The sequence below is a fragment of the Anopheles funestus genome, chromosome 2RL (genome assembly GCF_943734845.2).
Source record: "Anopheles funestus chromosome 2RL, idAnoFuneDA-416_04, whole genome shotgun sequence".
In the NCBI taxonomy this organism is placed as follows: domain Eukaryota; kingdom Metazoa; phylum Arthropoda; class Insecta; order Diptera; family Culicidae; genus Anopheles; species Anopheles funestus.
This window is the reverse complement of record NC_064598.1, coordinates 56,212,122-56,231,292: the sequence shown is the minus strand read 5'-3', so window position 1 is coordinate 56,231,292 and position 19,171 is coordinate 56,212,122. Positions and strand designations below refer to the sequence as shown.

The 19,171-nt window shown below is 38.5% G+C and overlaps 1 protein-coding gene across 1 annotated transcript; it reads left to right on the top strand.

Moving 5' to 3' along the window:
- Nucleotides 1-3,499: 3,499 nt before the first annotated feature.
- On the top strand, nucleotides 3,500-6,611 carry LOC125762556 (homeotic protein proboscipedia-like). The gene has a single exon (XM_049424759.1). The coding sequence runs from the start codon at nucleotides 4,447-4,449 to the stop codon at nucleotides 5,785-5,787; it is 1,341 nt and encodes a 446-aa protein (XP_049280716.1). The 5' UTR covers nucleotides 3,500-4,446; the 3' UTR covers nucleotides 5,788-6,611.
- Nucleotides 6,612-19,171: the final 12,560 nt, after the last annotated feature.

The window sequence follows — 19,171 nt, the reverse complement described above, 5'->3', positions numbered from 1 at the left end:
AATTAAAAACAACTTACGCACATACCGTTGATTTGAATACATGCAGTACCTAATTCCAGCATGAATATCCAAGCCTTTTAGGTTACTCCGTGCTTGAACCGCACAGGCGACGCATTTCTTCGTCGCACACCTTTTGTCCGAACGGTAACATCGGCAAGTCTCGTAATGTCCAGCTGGCCACGTTCTAATCACGTGGGACGGTGCAGGACGGTGTCCATAATGAGGATCACAATACGATCATCCTTACCGTTTCCTTGCAATTTTTTTTTCGTTTCCCGTCAACCCAAACGACGAACCGCCAGACAGCGTCATCTTACACTAGCCGATTGGGTAAACTAATTAAAGCAGCATTGCACTGCTTTCCATACTGTTGATCGTAATGAGACAATGTCACGTCACTGCAGAAGTAGTACTGCTTATATGCATACCTATGGCTTTGGTCCTTTCATAGTCTGAACGAAAAGCATAACAAGATTTCCCCGTTTGTTTTTTGCTTAACTGTAGGTATGTGATTTCTGTAGTGAAGTCCATTCTTGTTAGCTTTATTATGCTTAGAACTGTGTCTTCCTATAACCTAATGTGAACAAACTTTAATCTAACTAGAGACTATAAGTAACTTTCATCTAAATCTCTTTTTGATTATCTAGCAGATATGTTGGAGACGAATTTCTCAAACCATACTTTGCGAAACTTCTCGCACAGCAGCAGTTTTTGAGAACATGTTTAAAATTTTCAAAAATAATCAACAGGACGCTTAAAGTTTTGGAATAAGTTTGTTTCTTATTCGGATTGGTATATCATTCTTCTTTCTAAACGCGTTTACCTTTAGCACATAACACCACACACGCCTTAGGATTGAAAAACAGAAATAACCCTTATGACCAAGGATACAAGGCGGAGCGTTCGTCCAACGAAGGAGTTACGGGTAGTTTGATAGAAGTTTGTTGTTCTTTTTTTACAATTGCCTACCCTGAACGGCACTTCATACAGGCATGTCTGTCTACAGTAGTACCTGTTTCTTATATTTAGCCCATCAGAAAACAAACCTTAAACTCTCCTTGCCAAGCGAGAGCCAGCTGTAGGGTATGTTGTTATTTATAATGTTTTATTATACGATTTTGCGGAAACCATCCATTGGTAGTTTATTATAAGAATCGTCTATATATTGTCGTTCGCCTTAAACCAAATATTTACTTTCTTAATCTTATTATCGAGTGTGCCGGGTTGGGAGAAAAAAAAACTTGCATTCATCACCTGCAGAAGCTTTTCCAGCTCAATGACTAGACTTATGACCAATGGTCAAGCTCATGGGACGTCGGTCAGACAATACAATGCCGACATAATTCGATTCGGATACGGCTAAATTTTGCGTCCCCCATCTGCCTTTGCAGTGTTCCTTACAGAGGTGCTCGATGCTTACTTATACTTGAGAATCTATACCAGTTGATCCTAACAACAGAGCTGACTGACTTTCTTTATTAAATGTAAATAAACCATTTGACGCCCGGCACCGTGGCTAGACTTCTGCTGGTGTCCTTCGGTTGGCCCTTCAGCTAAAGCTATGGGCGTTAAGGATATCATCTATTGGGTCATCGATCTGAATAGCATCAACGACCACTCCAAGACAGATTGTAAAAGAGCAACGGTCATAACTCGTCGAGCCATCTCACAAATGCCGCCCGCCTGCCTAGCTGCTGTTGCCACCGTGACCTATGATGATGAACAAATCTCATTTTCTAAGCCTGTTCTGCGTTCTGCGGCTCGGTGTATTGCGTTGCCTGTCAATGTTTGGCGACAGGCACACAAAAAAAATCCCCAGTTTCTGGTAGCTGGCAAGCCGTCGGGCACACTTTCCAGACACAGGTACAACCCGGTTATCTACACACTTACCTTTTACCCCTGGTGACACTTGACTTTATCCTTTTTTGAACTTCACTTTCCTTTAGACTCTTTTGCGCTTTCTTCTTTCTTTGTTTAGGTAACAGCCCTGCATTCATACCCTCCCTCCTATTTCCTCACACTAATGCCATTAAGGATTCACTTTTCATATTCTTACCCTTTTCTCTGAAACTTTACTGTGGAACACTATAGATATTCAAAATAGACGCCAGCGAACAGGTGCCAAGGCAAAGGAACGGGATAGCAGACTGTTATGCTTTTAACGTATAAAACAACAACACCCGCACAGGCTTCTCGTCATTTTAGTGAAAAACTTTTGCTCGACAACACGCGTCTAAAGATATTTGTGAAACTTTACACCAGAAGTTTGCAACGCAGTGATTCTTTAAAATATTGTGCTGATCAGTGTTTCTTTACAATCCAACGCGTAAGTGGTACGAAGTGAAGTTGGAATTGAAACTCTTAACGTGCAATACGAGCCAACATGTTATCAACCATTGGCGAACTCTTCGGTGATCATGAAGTGAACGATTTTATTCAATATAAAACACAAGTCAGTGATGGCAAGTTTTGGTCCACGGAATTGGATCACGTACCATTCCTTGATCGTGGTACGGTGGGTTCATTGCTTGATCTGGACGATTCGCCGCCAACGTATGATGAATTCTACACATCCAAGTTTACCATACCATCGACAATGCAGCCTACAGAACTGATCGACTTTTCCAGCATTCCATCGACAACCATAAACCAAGGTGAGTTTCTCGTTTACGGTTGGCTAACCCGGCACAGTACGGCAAACTGTGTGAGATGAGATGAGAAAAAAAGTAACGGAATTCCCTGTGGTCAATTATTAGAGTAATTGATATAAATATCTTCCGACTATTTATCACCGCACAAGCAAGCGATGTAACGGGTGTGATGGCGAAACTAATGCTAGCGCCATAAGAATGCCACCTCCCCTCTCAATGAGCCTGTTGAACATTCAGGATATGAGACCATTTACGGCACCGATCTGCAGAAAAGGGATTCTCGGCCCTTCCGGTGAAGAATGGATTGGTATTAAGATTCTGTCCTTTTATTCTTCAGAAAGCATACAAGGGAGCGGTGAAAAAATCAAGTTCATCGTTGCCTAAAATTATCCATCCGAACCGAACAGTCCGACCTCGAAGGGATACACCCGACATACTTGTGCAAAGAGCCGTTTTCCGGTGATGGTCAAATTTATCATCATCATTTCTCATCACTCTTCCGTCAGATGCTTACACGTAGGAGCGCTCCTGTTCTCCTTTTTTTAAGTACCGTTGTTATCCTCACATTTATACACCCTTCATTACGAAGTACTGTAAATTGTGGGTGCTGGCCAAGTATTTTATCAAAGAGTTCTTTTTGTATCTTGATTTTTATTATCAGTTATAATCGGGCTTTAGACAATACGTTCATATGCTAATAAGTTACTTTTAAAATATGATATTACATTTAAATTGAAATATTAAATCAACCCACATTAGCTGCTTTTTATTTAAATTAAATCAATTTTGACATTAAATTTAGCATGCTCAATGAAAAACACGTCGATGATTTTAGTGTATTTGCCTATATTTTTCATGTTAAATATTAGCACTCCAGGTTCGTCTATTATTCATTTAACAACCACCGCTTACAATTTAACGCTCCCCTAAACACATCTTGCCAAGCTCCCTGAAATCTACCTACATACTTATTTCGTCCTCGGAAAACTCTTTTGGCAAAACGTTTGGCTCCCCATAATGCCGCGTGCCGCGAACTTCCACGCAACAGCACGTTCCGTTAGACTGTCGCTTATTCAACTTCTTGCCATCCAGATGTGGCAAATGGTGTGTTGGTGTATGAAATTTCCTATTCATATATATAATATATATTTTTCCTACATCCCTCCCATTTGACCTCGACTTCCGAACTGCAACCTTTCGTGTGTTTACTGATTTCCGGAGCGGAAAATCTGCCGTTACGGCACCTTATGGTACCGTATCGAGTGCCATAGTTTGATAGGTTCTTCTAGGGACACACCGAGATATCTGACATTCCGTGGGAGTCGGGATTTGTTATTCGGGCGTGCATCCTACACTGCTCCCGCGTTGGTCATGTGCCTGTGCCATGTGGTATAAATCATACAGAAAACGCTAAACAGAGAAAATCAAATGAATATAGGGTTACTTTACGAATGGAGCAAACTTTCGAACTCCTTCTTTATTCTCTTCCCTCCAGAACAGCGCAATACAATCGAGTTCACAAAAGAAAATACTCTCAGGGGTTTCCTTCGATTTTCTCCTTCATTAGTTTGATAAGCGCCTTCGATTCAAGTATTGTATGAAACATTTCTGTTTATAGGAAATCGTTTTTCATTCCAAACGATTTGATACACAAATCATAAACTTTCATGAGACATCCAAACTTTCGTTCTATTTCTTCACACGATCATAATTTCATTACGATCATTATTTGAATCTTCTTCTTTTTCTAATAGATTGCCTCCCAATCGAAACAGCGTGGCCCAATGCTACTAGGATGGATGTCACGTCGTCACATTGCAACCAAGCCTTATCCAACAGTGGAGATGGTTTTAGCTCCGGAAGCGTCAATGTTATCACCGGATATAGTGCAACAGCTAAACGATCCCGAACGGCCTTTACTAGCTCTCAGTTAGTGGAGCTGGAGAAGGAATTTCACTCCAACCGTTATCTATGCAGACCCCGACGTATTGAACTGACACGGAAGTTGGCTTTGACGGAGCGGCAAATTAAAATTTGGTTCCAAAACCGGCGTATGAAGCATAAGAAAGAAAGCTCCAACGTTAAGGATATCAACAAGCTGAAGACCTCGTGTCATTGCACAGACGGGGAATCCTCACAGTCGCCCAAATTGTCCACTCCATCCTCACCTCATGGCTTCCATACAAACATCGCATTGGATGAAGAACGCAATGGTCACCAAAGCATCGTCAACCGGTTAATGGCACATTCCACTTACGCACCTCGAACTCCCAACTACATCAACCATTCGGTTAATCTCTACAACAATGATAAGAACGGGAATTCCTTCACCAATACTGCACCGCCACGTAACGCATCCACCACAAGAAATGGCCCTGAACCAACGTACACTTCCTTCACAGCAAGTGCTAATGCGAATGAAATATTCGGGCAACCAATTTTGTGTGCCGACCAGCCTGGTCATTCTAATCTAATCCTATCGACAAACAGCGAGATTAACGCAGAAATGAAAGAGTTTGAGAATTGCGAGATATTCCCCTCCCAGATATTCGATCCCAGCTTTCTTTCTCATCCACTGACACAAAAAGCGGCGACATCGATTGATGAATCACTCAAGGAACCTTCACAGATGACTATGATCTTAATGCCATCGGTGTCCTCCGCCTCGACTGAAGACCCCAGTAATGCCAATCCTTTGGTTGACAGTTCGTACCGTTCTCTTGCTAGTTTTAATCAGCCTACCGTGCCTGCTTCTACCACGTCTACGGACGGCGACATCATTGGTGTCAGTTCGCCATCTGTCACTATTCAGTGGGGCAATAAGAACCACCAAAAACAGCACCATAATCATCTTCTCCGTCCGGCTCCCGCAATCGAAGATACCAACAACAACAACAACAACAACAACAACAAAAGCAACAATTTCGACTCTCCATGCAACGGTTTGCCTTTGGGCCATCAACACCACAACATTCAGTTACAACACATTCCATCATCAATTAAACAAGAGCAACAACATGGCGTTGGGGTAGGAGTTAACGTTTCCCTGCACGCAGCCACCGTAACAACGACCGGCACGACAAATTCCATGCTTTCTTCACCTAGCGATGGCGGCAACGTATTTCTAGATCTTTAGAGATTATAAAACCGCAGTTCCAATATCTCACGCGACGCTCATCAACCAACAAATGCTGTGAAATGGGAACTACAAAAACAAGGCGGTGTAGGAATGGAAATGAAAGTAATTAGAATTTAAGATACACCAAAATCACCACCACCACACCATGCGATGCAGCCCCTTGGCAAGATGCTACCAAGACGTACCTCTCTACTTCTCAACTAGAAATCAACAAATTCTCAGGGAGTTCTAGATTTTATAGCTCTGGCAAGGAACAAAAACTCAAACTGGACTGGTTTGATTAGGATTAGTGTAATAGAAAACATAGGCTTAAGCAAGTTAACACAAAGACGACAACTTATTATCCCTTTCCGAGACGTAGTAAAAACTTGTTTTGTAAGACTATCGGCAACTGCTTGAGTTCCCATCGGAGATAATTTAATTTAATAAACCATAACCATTTGTACTACTCCTGTATTAATGTTGACTTTTACCCATTTGTTCTCGGTTTGGTTGCAATCTTCAAACAACGATACTTTGTTATCGCTCACTTGGTCAAAATTTCACTTCAATCTGTACAATATAAAGAGTAGATTAACTTTGTTTGATGCTTATTGTTATAGCCAAAAACTTCACAAAGGTTTTTCATTAATTCCCCGGCAGGTAAGTAATAATAAATTTCAGCAAAACTGTGGTTATCTGTTTCCTTTTCAACTCCAGATTAAGTTTTTAATATCATTGGAGCAGCATCAATTTTGAAATTCCTGCAACCGCGCTAATGAAGACCATTTCATTTTCTACTTTTTTATTGCAATGACTCATATTGAGGCGTGTTTTACGTTGGCCATACGTTGAAGCCATACATTGAACATATTTCACATTGAACAATCATGTGAAGTTGATTCTCAACCCTATATTTCCTCACACGTTACATTTGATTATGTTCAGCATTTTTCTCGATTCCACGCTTAGTTCCTACTACAAATTTTGATGCTATTATGACCATCAGGCTTTGATCAGATTACGTAAAAAAATTACGTTTCCTGTTTCACGATTCTATTGCTCTTTTGGTTTTACCACATTTCCAATGTGTTATTCTGAAAAGTCATAACGGTTGATAATCAAGCTCAAATGCTGCATGATCAACCACACTCGTGGAGAACAACGTTACAACGTCCTTCCTGTCTATTCAATCTATTTCATATATCCTTTAGGTGCCTAGGTATTTCCCCTTAGTAGACAAATAGCAATAACTCGACTGATATGTACGAAATGTGGCCAAAGGTTGACATCAATTAGAAATCATGTAACATTTTTAACCTCACCTAAATGGAGCTATCCTATTCATCAAATAATATCCTCCATTGAGTAGGATTGTTTGTTTTTTTTTGTAATGTTAAGCGGGTAGATTAAAACAAGTCTATTTTTTAATAGTGTAGCAGTACCTTCTATTTTTCTACCTTCTATTTAGCTACCTTCTATTTTTCTTATGATTTTTTAAAATTTCTATTCTACACCTTCCATATCGTAGTATTCATTTTAATAATAATGCTTTGTATATGAGTAACTAATAAGTAACTTAACAAAGCACATATTAAAATGGTTTTTACAGATATTATTTGCAGCTTTACACCTATGGTTTGGTTCATACTAATATTTTTTATTCCATATTTCAATGATCAGAATTTTCTACTTGTTTTGGATTTGTGATTTTGTACAATTTTATACAGCTTCATGGAATGTCATCACCATCGACTTCTACCCTTTAGATTGATCATACCCCTGTTCGGTTTGTTGATGAGCTTCATTCCATAGGTAAAAAGAAAGCAAGATTCAAGATGGCCATACTTAAAAGTACACTGTACACTTTCCCTCGAAAGGGTATGATTTCCCTTCAAAGTTTTCTGGAAACTTTCACAAATTTTGTTCACATTGCCCCATTTGTCGCCAGTCTGATCGCTATGTCCAACTTCTTAAAAAAAAGATAAAGATGAAAACCAGCAAAAAGCCCACAACATCCATCGATGCACGATTCATTGCGTGCACTTCAATGAAAGCCATCAAAACATCGAAATGGCAGTGGATTAACTTTACCATCCTGTGCTACCTCAAACATCTACGAACACACATCAAACAACAACAAAAACAGGTAAGACGGGCTCGATCGAGCAAAACGCGAATGAGTGGTTGAGGAAGAGCGCGCCAACGAGACAGAAAACAAAATATAAAATTGCATGTGCTCTGTCATTAAGCATCATTACATTTTATAGCCTATAATTGGCATTCGGTTTCCATATTTGCTAGCCGAGTCGTTCGTGTTCCTATTACCTTATCCGTTCCTCTTGATACTGCGCTCTTCCATTCTCCATTCACCCATAATCGGTCAAGACATAGAAAAGCCGCAATCCTTCTATCGATTCTCCTACATCCCCTTTCGCGCTCTTCCTTCCAGCCAAAAATGAAAGAAACAGAATGCCTTCTAGGTGTGCCTGCTGTATGACTGACTAATCATACACCCAGGACTGGTGGGTATGCTTAGTTTGGAGTTTGTGCGGCTATCATGGCCTTACTAGTTGTTTTCCGCCATGATCGTTGCTTGAAGGACGAATTAAATAACGAACCGAACTGAGATGGATTGACACGTAATGGTGTTATTATTCCTGTGTAAAATATAGATTCCAGTTTTGTACTTCGTGCTGTCGTTTTCATTCTTCCCCACAATCGTAACATACCTTCTAAGCCTCAACCCAACGAGTGACGGTCATGCTGGATAAACCGTAGGCCAATCGGGAGGCTCGGAAAAATTGTACACAAGCACGAAAAACCCTCAAAGGAAGGAACAAAATAATAACAGCTTACACGAAAACCAAACATTTTTTAAAAACGAATGTTTCGTTGCAGTCGAATGGTACTCGTTTCCGACAAAACCCCTTCCGTTGTTTCATTTCTTTGGCTACCAAACGAAATGGCCCTTGAGCTATTATTTTCATGCAAGCACAGCATAATGTCAGTTTCCCCACTTTTCGAGCAGTAATGCTACGTAGCCCTGTACCAAATAATCAGCTATTTTCAAGCTCTTGCTTACTGCTATTAACAATATATTCTCTAATTACCAAAACTCCGCAATGCACCGGAGGTTTTTGTGGTTTCAAGAAGTACTGCTATGGTGTTCAACTCATTGGACACATTCTGTGTACGCAAGAGTTATGTAGTATGTGCGAGCATGCTGACCCAAAACGTGCAAAACTTATTCACAACATATTTTTGGGTACTGATTCTCATGTACATGTCTTAAAAAATCTACTCGTATTGAAACATTAAAATGCTAAAGTATATTTATATTTTATGTAAAAATCAGATAAATAATGTTAATAAAGTTATGTTTACTATTTCTTCTACTACTACTATTACTACTATTAAACTACAAATATTAATTACTTAACCAGATATCAGTTAACAAACGAATCATTACAAATTGGCAATTTAAGCTCTCTTAATGATTCTGATGTTACTATGACTTTAATACTTGTTTACTGTACATTGAAATAACAAAATGGAGATAAATTATGATTTTGTACACTACATGTATTTGCTTTACCATCAGGTTGATAATCATTCGTAAATGTTAATTTATGTTCTATTCACTACAACTATTATTTTTTTATATTTGTCATTTTTTACATTCCATCTAATTTTTACCACAGGCACTACAGTGTGAATATTCTAAATCCTTCTTCTTCTTCTTCTTGGCGTAACGCCATTCTTGATCATACCTAGCACTCGACGTTGCAGTCCTTGTTACAAGTGAACCGTTCGAATGCGATTTGGTGCCGGTCCGGGCGTGTGAAATACCGGCGCCACTATTCTCGCCCTCTACCGTCTTCATCACATGACTGATTATACCAATCGAGAAAATAATAAGACAGATTTTATTTTCATCGCTCGTAGCCAAATATCATATGCTGATATGATAAATGTAATATGTTGATATGTTTCATGCGTTGACTCAATGTTCGAGGAGATATTATCGGTTATCCGAAGAGGCGTAATGTGCAGCAAAGGTGTAAAATACTATTGTAAAATATTCACATTTAAATTTTCCAGGCATTTCGAATTTTATAATCCGTTCATTTTAACACCAAGTTTCTGATATGATCACACAATTGCCCCAACAGAAGCAAAGGATTTCTTTTTTCATATCATTTTACCTGCGCGGTACAATGGAGTTTGTGTATTTTTTCTTTATTTTCGTTATCATTTAAGCAATTTTATTAGAATTGCCTAACGTTAAGTTTTTTTTTTTTTGCTCGGTTAGAATGGCCTGGCCGTATCAAGACTTATTTTACCACGTAGCAGGATAGTCAGTCCATGCTACGGGGAGGCGGTCCGGATGGGATTTGTACCCCAGTCCTGCCGCGTGAGCCGACGCCGTTTATCACGTACAGCACCGGGCCGCTCCGTCTTAACGTTAAGTTATCTATGTTATTTTTAATTGAAACATGATTATATAAACTATATCTTATCTTATCTAAGTTTTTATTGGCTCATGTTTTTGAAAACTAAATAAACATAACTAATTATCAGAGTGATTATTTATCCAGTTTATTCTGTGCACAACTAAAGACAGCAATACAATGTGTGGCTATTATTCGTCCTGTAACCATACTGCGCAATCCCAACGAATACACACATCATGATATGCAGAGTTGGTCAATTTACTGAAATCAATCCTTCCACGTACCTACGGGCGTGTGAAAACATGCATTCGGATCAACCACTTGGAACCGTTTACACATAATTTGATTTGCACATCAACAAATCAAAACGTTCTCAAACTGAACGACGAGTGTTCACGCATCGTACATCACAAACGGTGATATGTACCACACTCAGCACGTCCTTCAATGGTACTAAAAATTCAACTATTACATGCGAATACGCACAGCACAGGGCAGAGGATTTAAATTTCTCTAATGCGGAAAACTGCTCCTTCTTGACTGTTCTTTTAAAATTTCACCCTAATCCCCTACGAATACCCGCCCCGGTACAGGTCCATCCTATCCCTCCCGACCGAGGGGTTGCGGTGAATGATATCGTAACCCACCCTTCAATTATTTCGTGTGCTGCGGTACGCTCTGTGCTTTGGCCGGATTGACTACCTTCCTGTCTGCCGGGCTGGCATATGCTGGGCCATGTTTACGCTCACTCAATGTACGTCGAGTCTTCTCCGGGTTTGTCCCTTTGTTTTTCTGTGTGTACTTTTTTCACTCTGCTCAGTGATACACCGCCGTTCTCTTCTGCTTCTGCATGGCATCGGAAACCGGAAGGGAAATCGACCGCCCGAGCGACAGCCGTCGTCAGCGGCGAAGTACCAATTGCACCAACAAAAACAGCATCAACAAACTACGGCTACGTCGACAACGGCGATTACGTAGGAATGGTAGGTAGAAAAACCAGGAAAAAAAGGAAAAAGGGAATTCATGGCGGTCATCAATCTTCTTCTATCTTTGACTGACAGCTCTGGGTTGTAGCCACCCGGGTACGGTATGAATCGCGTTTAGTGATCCTATTTTCATCTGTTGTGCGAAGGTTCTTTATTTATTAGTGCGGCCGTTTTTTCAAAAGTGATACAACCAGATACAACCCTGTCCGACGAAATGCCGTGGACTACACTCTGGCTTCACTACACTCGTGTGCACGAAAATTTTCCCGTTCATTTTCTCCTTTCTCAACATGCACCCAACTGCACACAGCGGCACACAAAAACTCAAACGAAACGCAGGTTCTACACCATGCGAACTGACATTGCTACACCAAGTGTTATAAAAACGCTGGGAAATGTCGGAATCACACGAAGAACTGCGATACTCGGCGTTCGTCATTTTCATCGTTTTTTTGTTCTTCGTACCGCACTGACCAATCTGACACAACCAGATAGTAATTTCGCTAGCAAATCTGCTTCTCGGAGGGTTTGACCAAGGAGGTCATTTTCCTGCCAGCTATCAGTGACCTTTGTACGTACTCCATTTGCCTGTTGGAATGCTGCACCGCTTTTTGATCCTTGACAGCCAGAAGTGAATGTTAGGTACAACATTTAAGCAAAACTAAACAAATACAAGTTTCTAAAGAGCTTTTGAATTTTGGCAATACTATAAATGTAGTTTTTTATTGCTTCGTGAATCTTAATCAGATTATCTTGCAACATATACAAATACTGCATCGTACTCGTCAGCTCTTTCTCAGTTCAAACGAACCATTACGTTTCAATCCGTTTTCAGCTAATATATGAACTAAACAAAATAACACATCTCTGTTCAAACAGTTTTACATACAGCTAGGTGAAACCCCTCTTTCAATGAAAATGTTCAGTATTTTAGGTTTTGTAAACATAAACAAGTACTTATCAAACTTTCAAATGCAAAGCAAAAAAGGTATATTCATCTAATCTTTGCTACCACCACCATTAGATTCTAAACACATTGAACAGAACACTTTGCAACAAAACGACTGTTATTCATGCTACTCTTGCACACTAGGTCTGCTGCATATTCTTCCTCAAAACTTCTTCATTGACTATCAGCGTTTAGTAGACGAAACCGAGAACTGTTCCATCACTTTTTCCATCAATGATATCATGGTGGATGTTTTTTTTGGGGGGTTTCATTACGATACGCTACCAAAAGAGGAAACGATAGGATGTGTACCAAAAAATACTACAGCGAAGATTACACATAGAAGAAAACAAAATCGAGTATCTAAGTGAAACATTCTCCAAACAGGCGTGTTATACGTTGCGTGTTACAACAACTTTAAGATGCCTTGAAAAGAACCACAGCGCTTTGTATACTACTACCACACGCACAAATGTCAGCATTCATTTTCTTTGCTATACACACTTTTTTCACCATGATACCTTTTCCTATCTGTCTCCGGAAGCAGAGATTCTCATGTTCGCAGTATCATCACTTTTACCCAACAAACTTATCTTTTTCACGTTTCGATTCACCATTCATCGTCAACATTGCTACGTTAGGTGAATCGTTGTGTGAAGAAGAAGAAGAAAAAAACCCGACCCTAAAACGAATGTTACCCCGAGAAACATTCTTGAGAATGAAATACTACTGTGGCCACTAAACACCGATAAATTTCAAACTACATAATTTTCAGCAAATTTAATTCCAGTCACATTATCTACTACGTCCGGTAGAGACCACAAATATTCCACTGATCGGAGCGGTCAGTTTCTTCTAACTTTTCTAGCCGCTTTAGCCTGCGTATTTACGGTACACCATAAATTGTAAAACCCGTACCCCTTCCGACCGCTCCCGACCCGGTCCTCGGCGGAACCCTGCTCCACAAACATAACCATAATTCATGGCAGTAGTGGAAACACTTTTAAACATCTTTACGTCATAGGCAACATGTGTTCTTATGCGTTCCGTTCAAAAATTGGGATAAAATCCCTTCTCATTCCTATGACCTAGCAGCTCAAAACTCACCGTTCCCACAATGATATGCTGGATGAGACGTACAAACAGCCACTTTGCCGGAAAACTCACACCTCCGCACTTCTATTACTTGCATACTTTTCTTCAACGTGTAAGCCAAGGGTGTTTTTCGTGCAAAAAAGACTGCCTTTATTTTTGGGATTAGTAAACGACCCACGACTATGCATGATTTTGAACTTACCGTTCGACACGCTTTTGGCAAAGGTGGCAACGATAACCATGAACCATGGGAGGCGTTGAAATTTTACTACGAATGAGCCAAAAAGAGCAAACATTTTTATGGACACAGTCCACCGTAATTCAAAACATGTGGTTGCTCGGGCATTGTTGCCTACTGCACGAAACCCACACATACACTTTGAAAACAAAAATTGGCCCGTAAAGTGAAAAATAAGGTATAAATTCATTTGCACTGTTTAGCAACTCGTTACTGCTCTTTTCAAACAGATAATGTGCTCTTTCCCGCAGCTTCTTTCTGTGAACTACGGTAGCATTATTTTCTTTAACCTGTTACGCTGCCTGTTATGCAAAAAAGGCATATTATCAGTTATTATCCATAAAGCATTCTAGCATTCTTCTCCATTTGGCTTTGTATAATATACATGTTGATCAATTTCAAATTGCCAATTATCGCTACAATAAACTCATTGTAAGATCATTAACCACTAATTTCCACACGATTATTTACACATAGAATGTTCATGTACAAGTACTGCTTAAACAATACAAATCTATTCGCTCTCAGGATATTTTTGGCTGCTTAATAAATGTTCCGCAATTCTTGGTTGTGATAAGGACTGATACATTTGATTAGTATTATCTTTGTCGTCTCCAACTTTCTCGGAAAAGTTATTGCATGGTAATCTGATCTTTTAAGTTTCTGCTGTTTGTTATCAAATGACAATAATTTACAGCATATGAACATCATTTTCTTTGTGATCTTGTAATGCCGTTTCAGGCTTTGTTTTAGTCTTTTATGTATCTATGGTGGGTAGTTGTTGCCGCATACCAAGAAACGATCTAAATAGGATCAGATGTGGAAGATCAATGCAGTTACACTACCGAGCAGTCCTGGGTTTATAAACTGTTTAAACATAATCATAAATATAAACTGTTTAAACACATCAAAGACCCATTGAGGCCTATACACAGCCTGTGCCTGCATGCATATGGACCGTTGTGTTCGAACTCCTCATGGCTGGTAATACATAATATTTTTAAGATTTTAAATTTCTAAGATTTGTCATAAGACTTGTCAAATTTCCACACTACCGTAGGATTTAGTTGAAATCTTGACTGCAGAAGGTAATAACAATATTTTATTTTTACCATATCAGTTTTTTCGCCGTAGCAAGACCTGGTCATTGGGCCGCGTTTTAAAATTACGTCTCCATTTAAAGCTGAACGAACTTTAATTCGTAAAAGTGTAATTTTAAGATAATGGCATTACACCCGTTTACAGTACCACTGCACTACAAAGTTCATTCACCATTCATAACCATCAAACTCTCAACATTCCACTGCGCATCGTACAGCGAAGAAATCTGTGCAATTTCCTACCTCTAAACTAACAACAGTAAACTTGTCGATAGTCATCGTAGAAAACGAGAAACCATTCGTCATGTTGTTGTCATCGAGCCTATACATGCCCTTACTCAAGCCGAAAATTAATAGGTAATTCATTGAGTAAACACTGACAACAATCACTTCTCAAACCTAACTGCCAGGACAACAATAGTGAGCATTCTGTATACTTGATCCCTCCCTTCTGAGACGCATTCATCGACTCTTTGGTGTCCAAGACTTCTAACTTAAACCGGACATTTTTTTCTCAATGCTATGATCCTATAATAATGATCTTCCATTGAGCCAACCTCAGGGATGAATGTGAATGAATGGGTTAAAATATCTTCGCTTTCAGTATGATGTGAATACCTTTCACAGAAAACACACACGCACACAACTCGTACGCAACTTCCGGTCGCTTTTCAACTTTACGGACACTATTTTTACCTTTCATAAAGACTTGTACGCACCAACCATCTTGTGTGGTCAAATACATTTGAAGAGCTTAGTTGATTAAAAATGGACCCATGGAACATGTCGTCACCATTGGACAGAGAAGATGGGGAAACGTGAAAACCAAATCTAATCTCCTCTGCAAAGCAACGTTCCCTGCGTTTCCTCATAAATAAATAATGCATGCATGATAATCCATTGCTTATGCCAAATTAGGTGAGTTGAAAAAACCAACTGGCTCCAATTCCGGAGTAACAAACATATTCACATCTACCGTACACCGCTCAGTACAAAAAGAATCTCACAGAACCGAAAACAACGTTTTCAATTAAATATCAATTTGTGATTTCAGACATATACCTTCGAGGATAAAATTTGAAAGTGTCGAAACAGTTTTTATTTTAAGCTAGGGGTTTTTCAATCGCACTTGATCCATTTCCTCTCCACGTTTACATTCCATTTAATCCTAGCTCGTTCGATGGCAACGGGACCAATAAAGACGTAAACGAAAGAAGGAGAGCGTTGGCTTATCTCGCGGAAATTGATTCTGAGCAGCTAACGAGCGAGATGCGTCACTCCACTTAATTTAAAAAGAATCTCAATTTGTCCCAAACTGATTTGCATTATATGCTAGTACTCATTTTACCGGAAATTGGCAACCGATTAGGCCCATTGTTTTATCCCAAAAAGCTTTTTGGGCTACCAACAAGACACTTTCGCCCTTTCATCCGAACGAGAGAGAATAATCTCATTTAATGCTATGTGTATCAAAATTAAATAAGAGTTTTTATTCCTTGATCATGTACAAAATATATGCACATCATTTAGGAATCAATAGGATATGAAAATTCTGATGAAAAACACTTTTTCATTATTTGATACCAACAACAATGCGACACAATGCAAACATGAATTCAATTAATGTCGTCTTCTTCAGAACTTTAACAGTCAGGATTAAGAATTCCAATGGTTCTCCAATGTTCTCCAAAAATGCCTTTTTTTGTTTCACTTTTCTGCAAAGATTAACGTACGTATTAGTTTATTGACAATATTAAAGTGCTAATTTGAAATCATGAGAAGCTTTCGAAATGTGGCAAACATTAACCAACTTTATTAAAAAGTTCTTTTAGTTCTTAGGTTTATTTTTCATATGCTAATTTTGTCGAACACTTTATCAGTATTTACCAGTCGAGCAAAATGAATGATGGTTTTTTAAATTAAATGTAACACATATTTTTTCGGGGAACCCCGGTAGTGTATATGATAGCGGCGCCAGTTTTTACACGACAGGACCGGATATCAAATCAAATCCAGACCGTGCCCCCGTTGCAAGAACTGAGTATCCAGCTACGCGGTGAATAAAATCTAGTAAGCCAGAAATGGTAGGCCAATACCGAGGTTGTAGTGACAAAAGAAGAAGAAAATGTACTTTAAATTTCAGTAAAATGTTAGACGACTTGATATTACCGAGCTGGACGAGATGCTTCTAAATTGTCGACTATACTCTAGTTAGCTTAGACCTAACTGATTTTACACTACTATTTATGTATGTATATATTGAGTAAAAAATTTCATCAGCAGTACTATTTATTTCTTTTCCTTTTTGGTTCATTCTGATTACCTGTTATAACACTAATATGGATTGTTCGACTATTAGATTACTAAAAACAAAACAAAAATAATAAATTGAAAATCATCAGCATATCACAATAACTATTGCATGTAACAATGATGATTCAAATTTAAAAGAACCATTTTAATTATAAAAAAGAACTTAGTTTTAAACATGAGTCATCGATACTGCAGCAAATCGTCAATCCGTCCGTTTACGTTAAAGGACTGCACAAAGGCCAAGGGACAGGATCCGCATGGTATCCTATTACGTAATTAAATACTTTTTAGTTTCTGCTCTCAAAAACTCAACCACCCACCAAAAATGCTTTTATCATCAACCGGTTTTACAGTAAAATCAATATTTACAAAGATTCGTCGTCATCATCCAATCTTTATGCTATGTCCGGCCACGAGAAACATAGCTAACAAGCTAAACAAATATACACATATCAAACATCCAGGCGCTTTTGTGTAGCAAAACACTGACCACTTGTTTGAATTTTAATCTGGAAAACGGGTTTTATTGTGATCCTATTTCAAGGATATTTCTACATGTTTCCATAGCCTCATTTTCCTTTTTTTTGTTTCTAGGAAGAATTTCTTGTAACCCTTTACCCTTTTAAATTAAAACATTTAAAATTCATAATATATTCTAATGAATTCGAAATTACAAAACTTAGTGCTTGATTAACTTTTCTAAAGGAAGTACAAAAATACCAATTTGGAAATGAAATCAAAATGTATACAATAAACTGTATTGTATGTATAAATGTATAAATGTATGCAATGTATAAATAAACTGGGCAGCCCGATGGTGTATCTGATAAACGACGCCGGTGAAACACGGCAGGCCTAGGGATCAAATCCCATCAGGACCGTCTCCCCGTAGCAAATAAGTCTTGATACGGCCTGGCCGTTCTTGCGAAGTAAAAAAAATAAAAAAATAAACTGTATTTCAAGTTATTACTAGGTTACTTCTACTACAATCAGAATACTACACTTAGTATTACCACGTAACCGAATAGACCGAACCAAATATAGCAGTACAGTAAAAAAGGGCTCTTTTTGCATCGTATTAGTTTTATTGTATTAAATAATTCGAATCTTAATCAAAGATTACAATGAACAAAATATTGAACATCTCAGTTATGTTAAATCAGTGAAAATATTTCCACTTACAAATGCACTTGCTAACATAAGACAATTTCATTTCACATTAAACTTAACATGTAAAAACTGTTTTTTTTAGAAAGATTCTGTAACTGTTTTGAGAAATTACATACAACCAATCATTTATGTTCAATTACTACTGTGGGAAATGGATCAGTAAAACAACTCACAGTAGCCATTCACTATTGTAGGTGGATAATTATACTAGACACATTACTATTCCAATTTTCCAAACGAAATGCTCCTCAGCCTATCAACTGAACGTGTATTTCCGAGATTCAAAACATTGAAACGGAACATCTAAAGGCTGAAGACTTCTATGCCAATCAACGATAAAATGTTCCCTAGATGATGAAGCTTTTATATCTTTTGCTTCTGTTTACATTTCATGTATTTTTCACTCATGCTATACGCTGCTTGTCTTCCAAGTATTTTCACTGCAAAGGTGTAAAAGATATAAAAGAATCCGAGGAAATGCGGTTATGTGGCACACTTGTTACAAATGCTCTTCAACCGCGCAATCGCAGTAAATGCTTGAACAGCTCAGTACCTACCCACCTTTTCGTTATACTAGGGATGCTACTATCGGCTTTACTATCTGGATGTTCACAGCTTTTAAAGAAAAGAGTTGTATTAGGTTCTTTAGTGTGCACTAACCAAAGAAAAACTTTTTGTTTGCTGGTCTTGTAATGGATAATTGTGTTTAATTGTGTGGGTTTTTTTTATTGGAAAATAAGTGACATTTTTGCAGTAAAAGTTGATACGTTCGTTGTATTTTTTTCACTTTTGACCGCTCAAAATGCACATCGTTGCCTTCCATAACAGTTTACTTAGACTTTTATACGAAGAAATCCGTAATGATATGATTCGATGTAAAGACGTTACTAGCCCATGCTCAAACATGCACGTTAGTATCAAAACTAATTTAAGTATATGGCCAAATAAATACATGTAAAATAGTATGTTGTATGCCACTATTACATGGTTTGTTGTTATTTTCATCACCTACTTAGGATGTTAAATATGATTTAGCAATAAATTAATTCTTAATCGCACAGCTTCAACTGGATGACTGGCTTAAAACATCTATT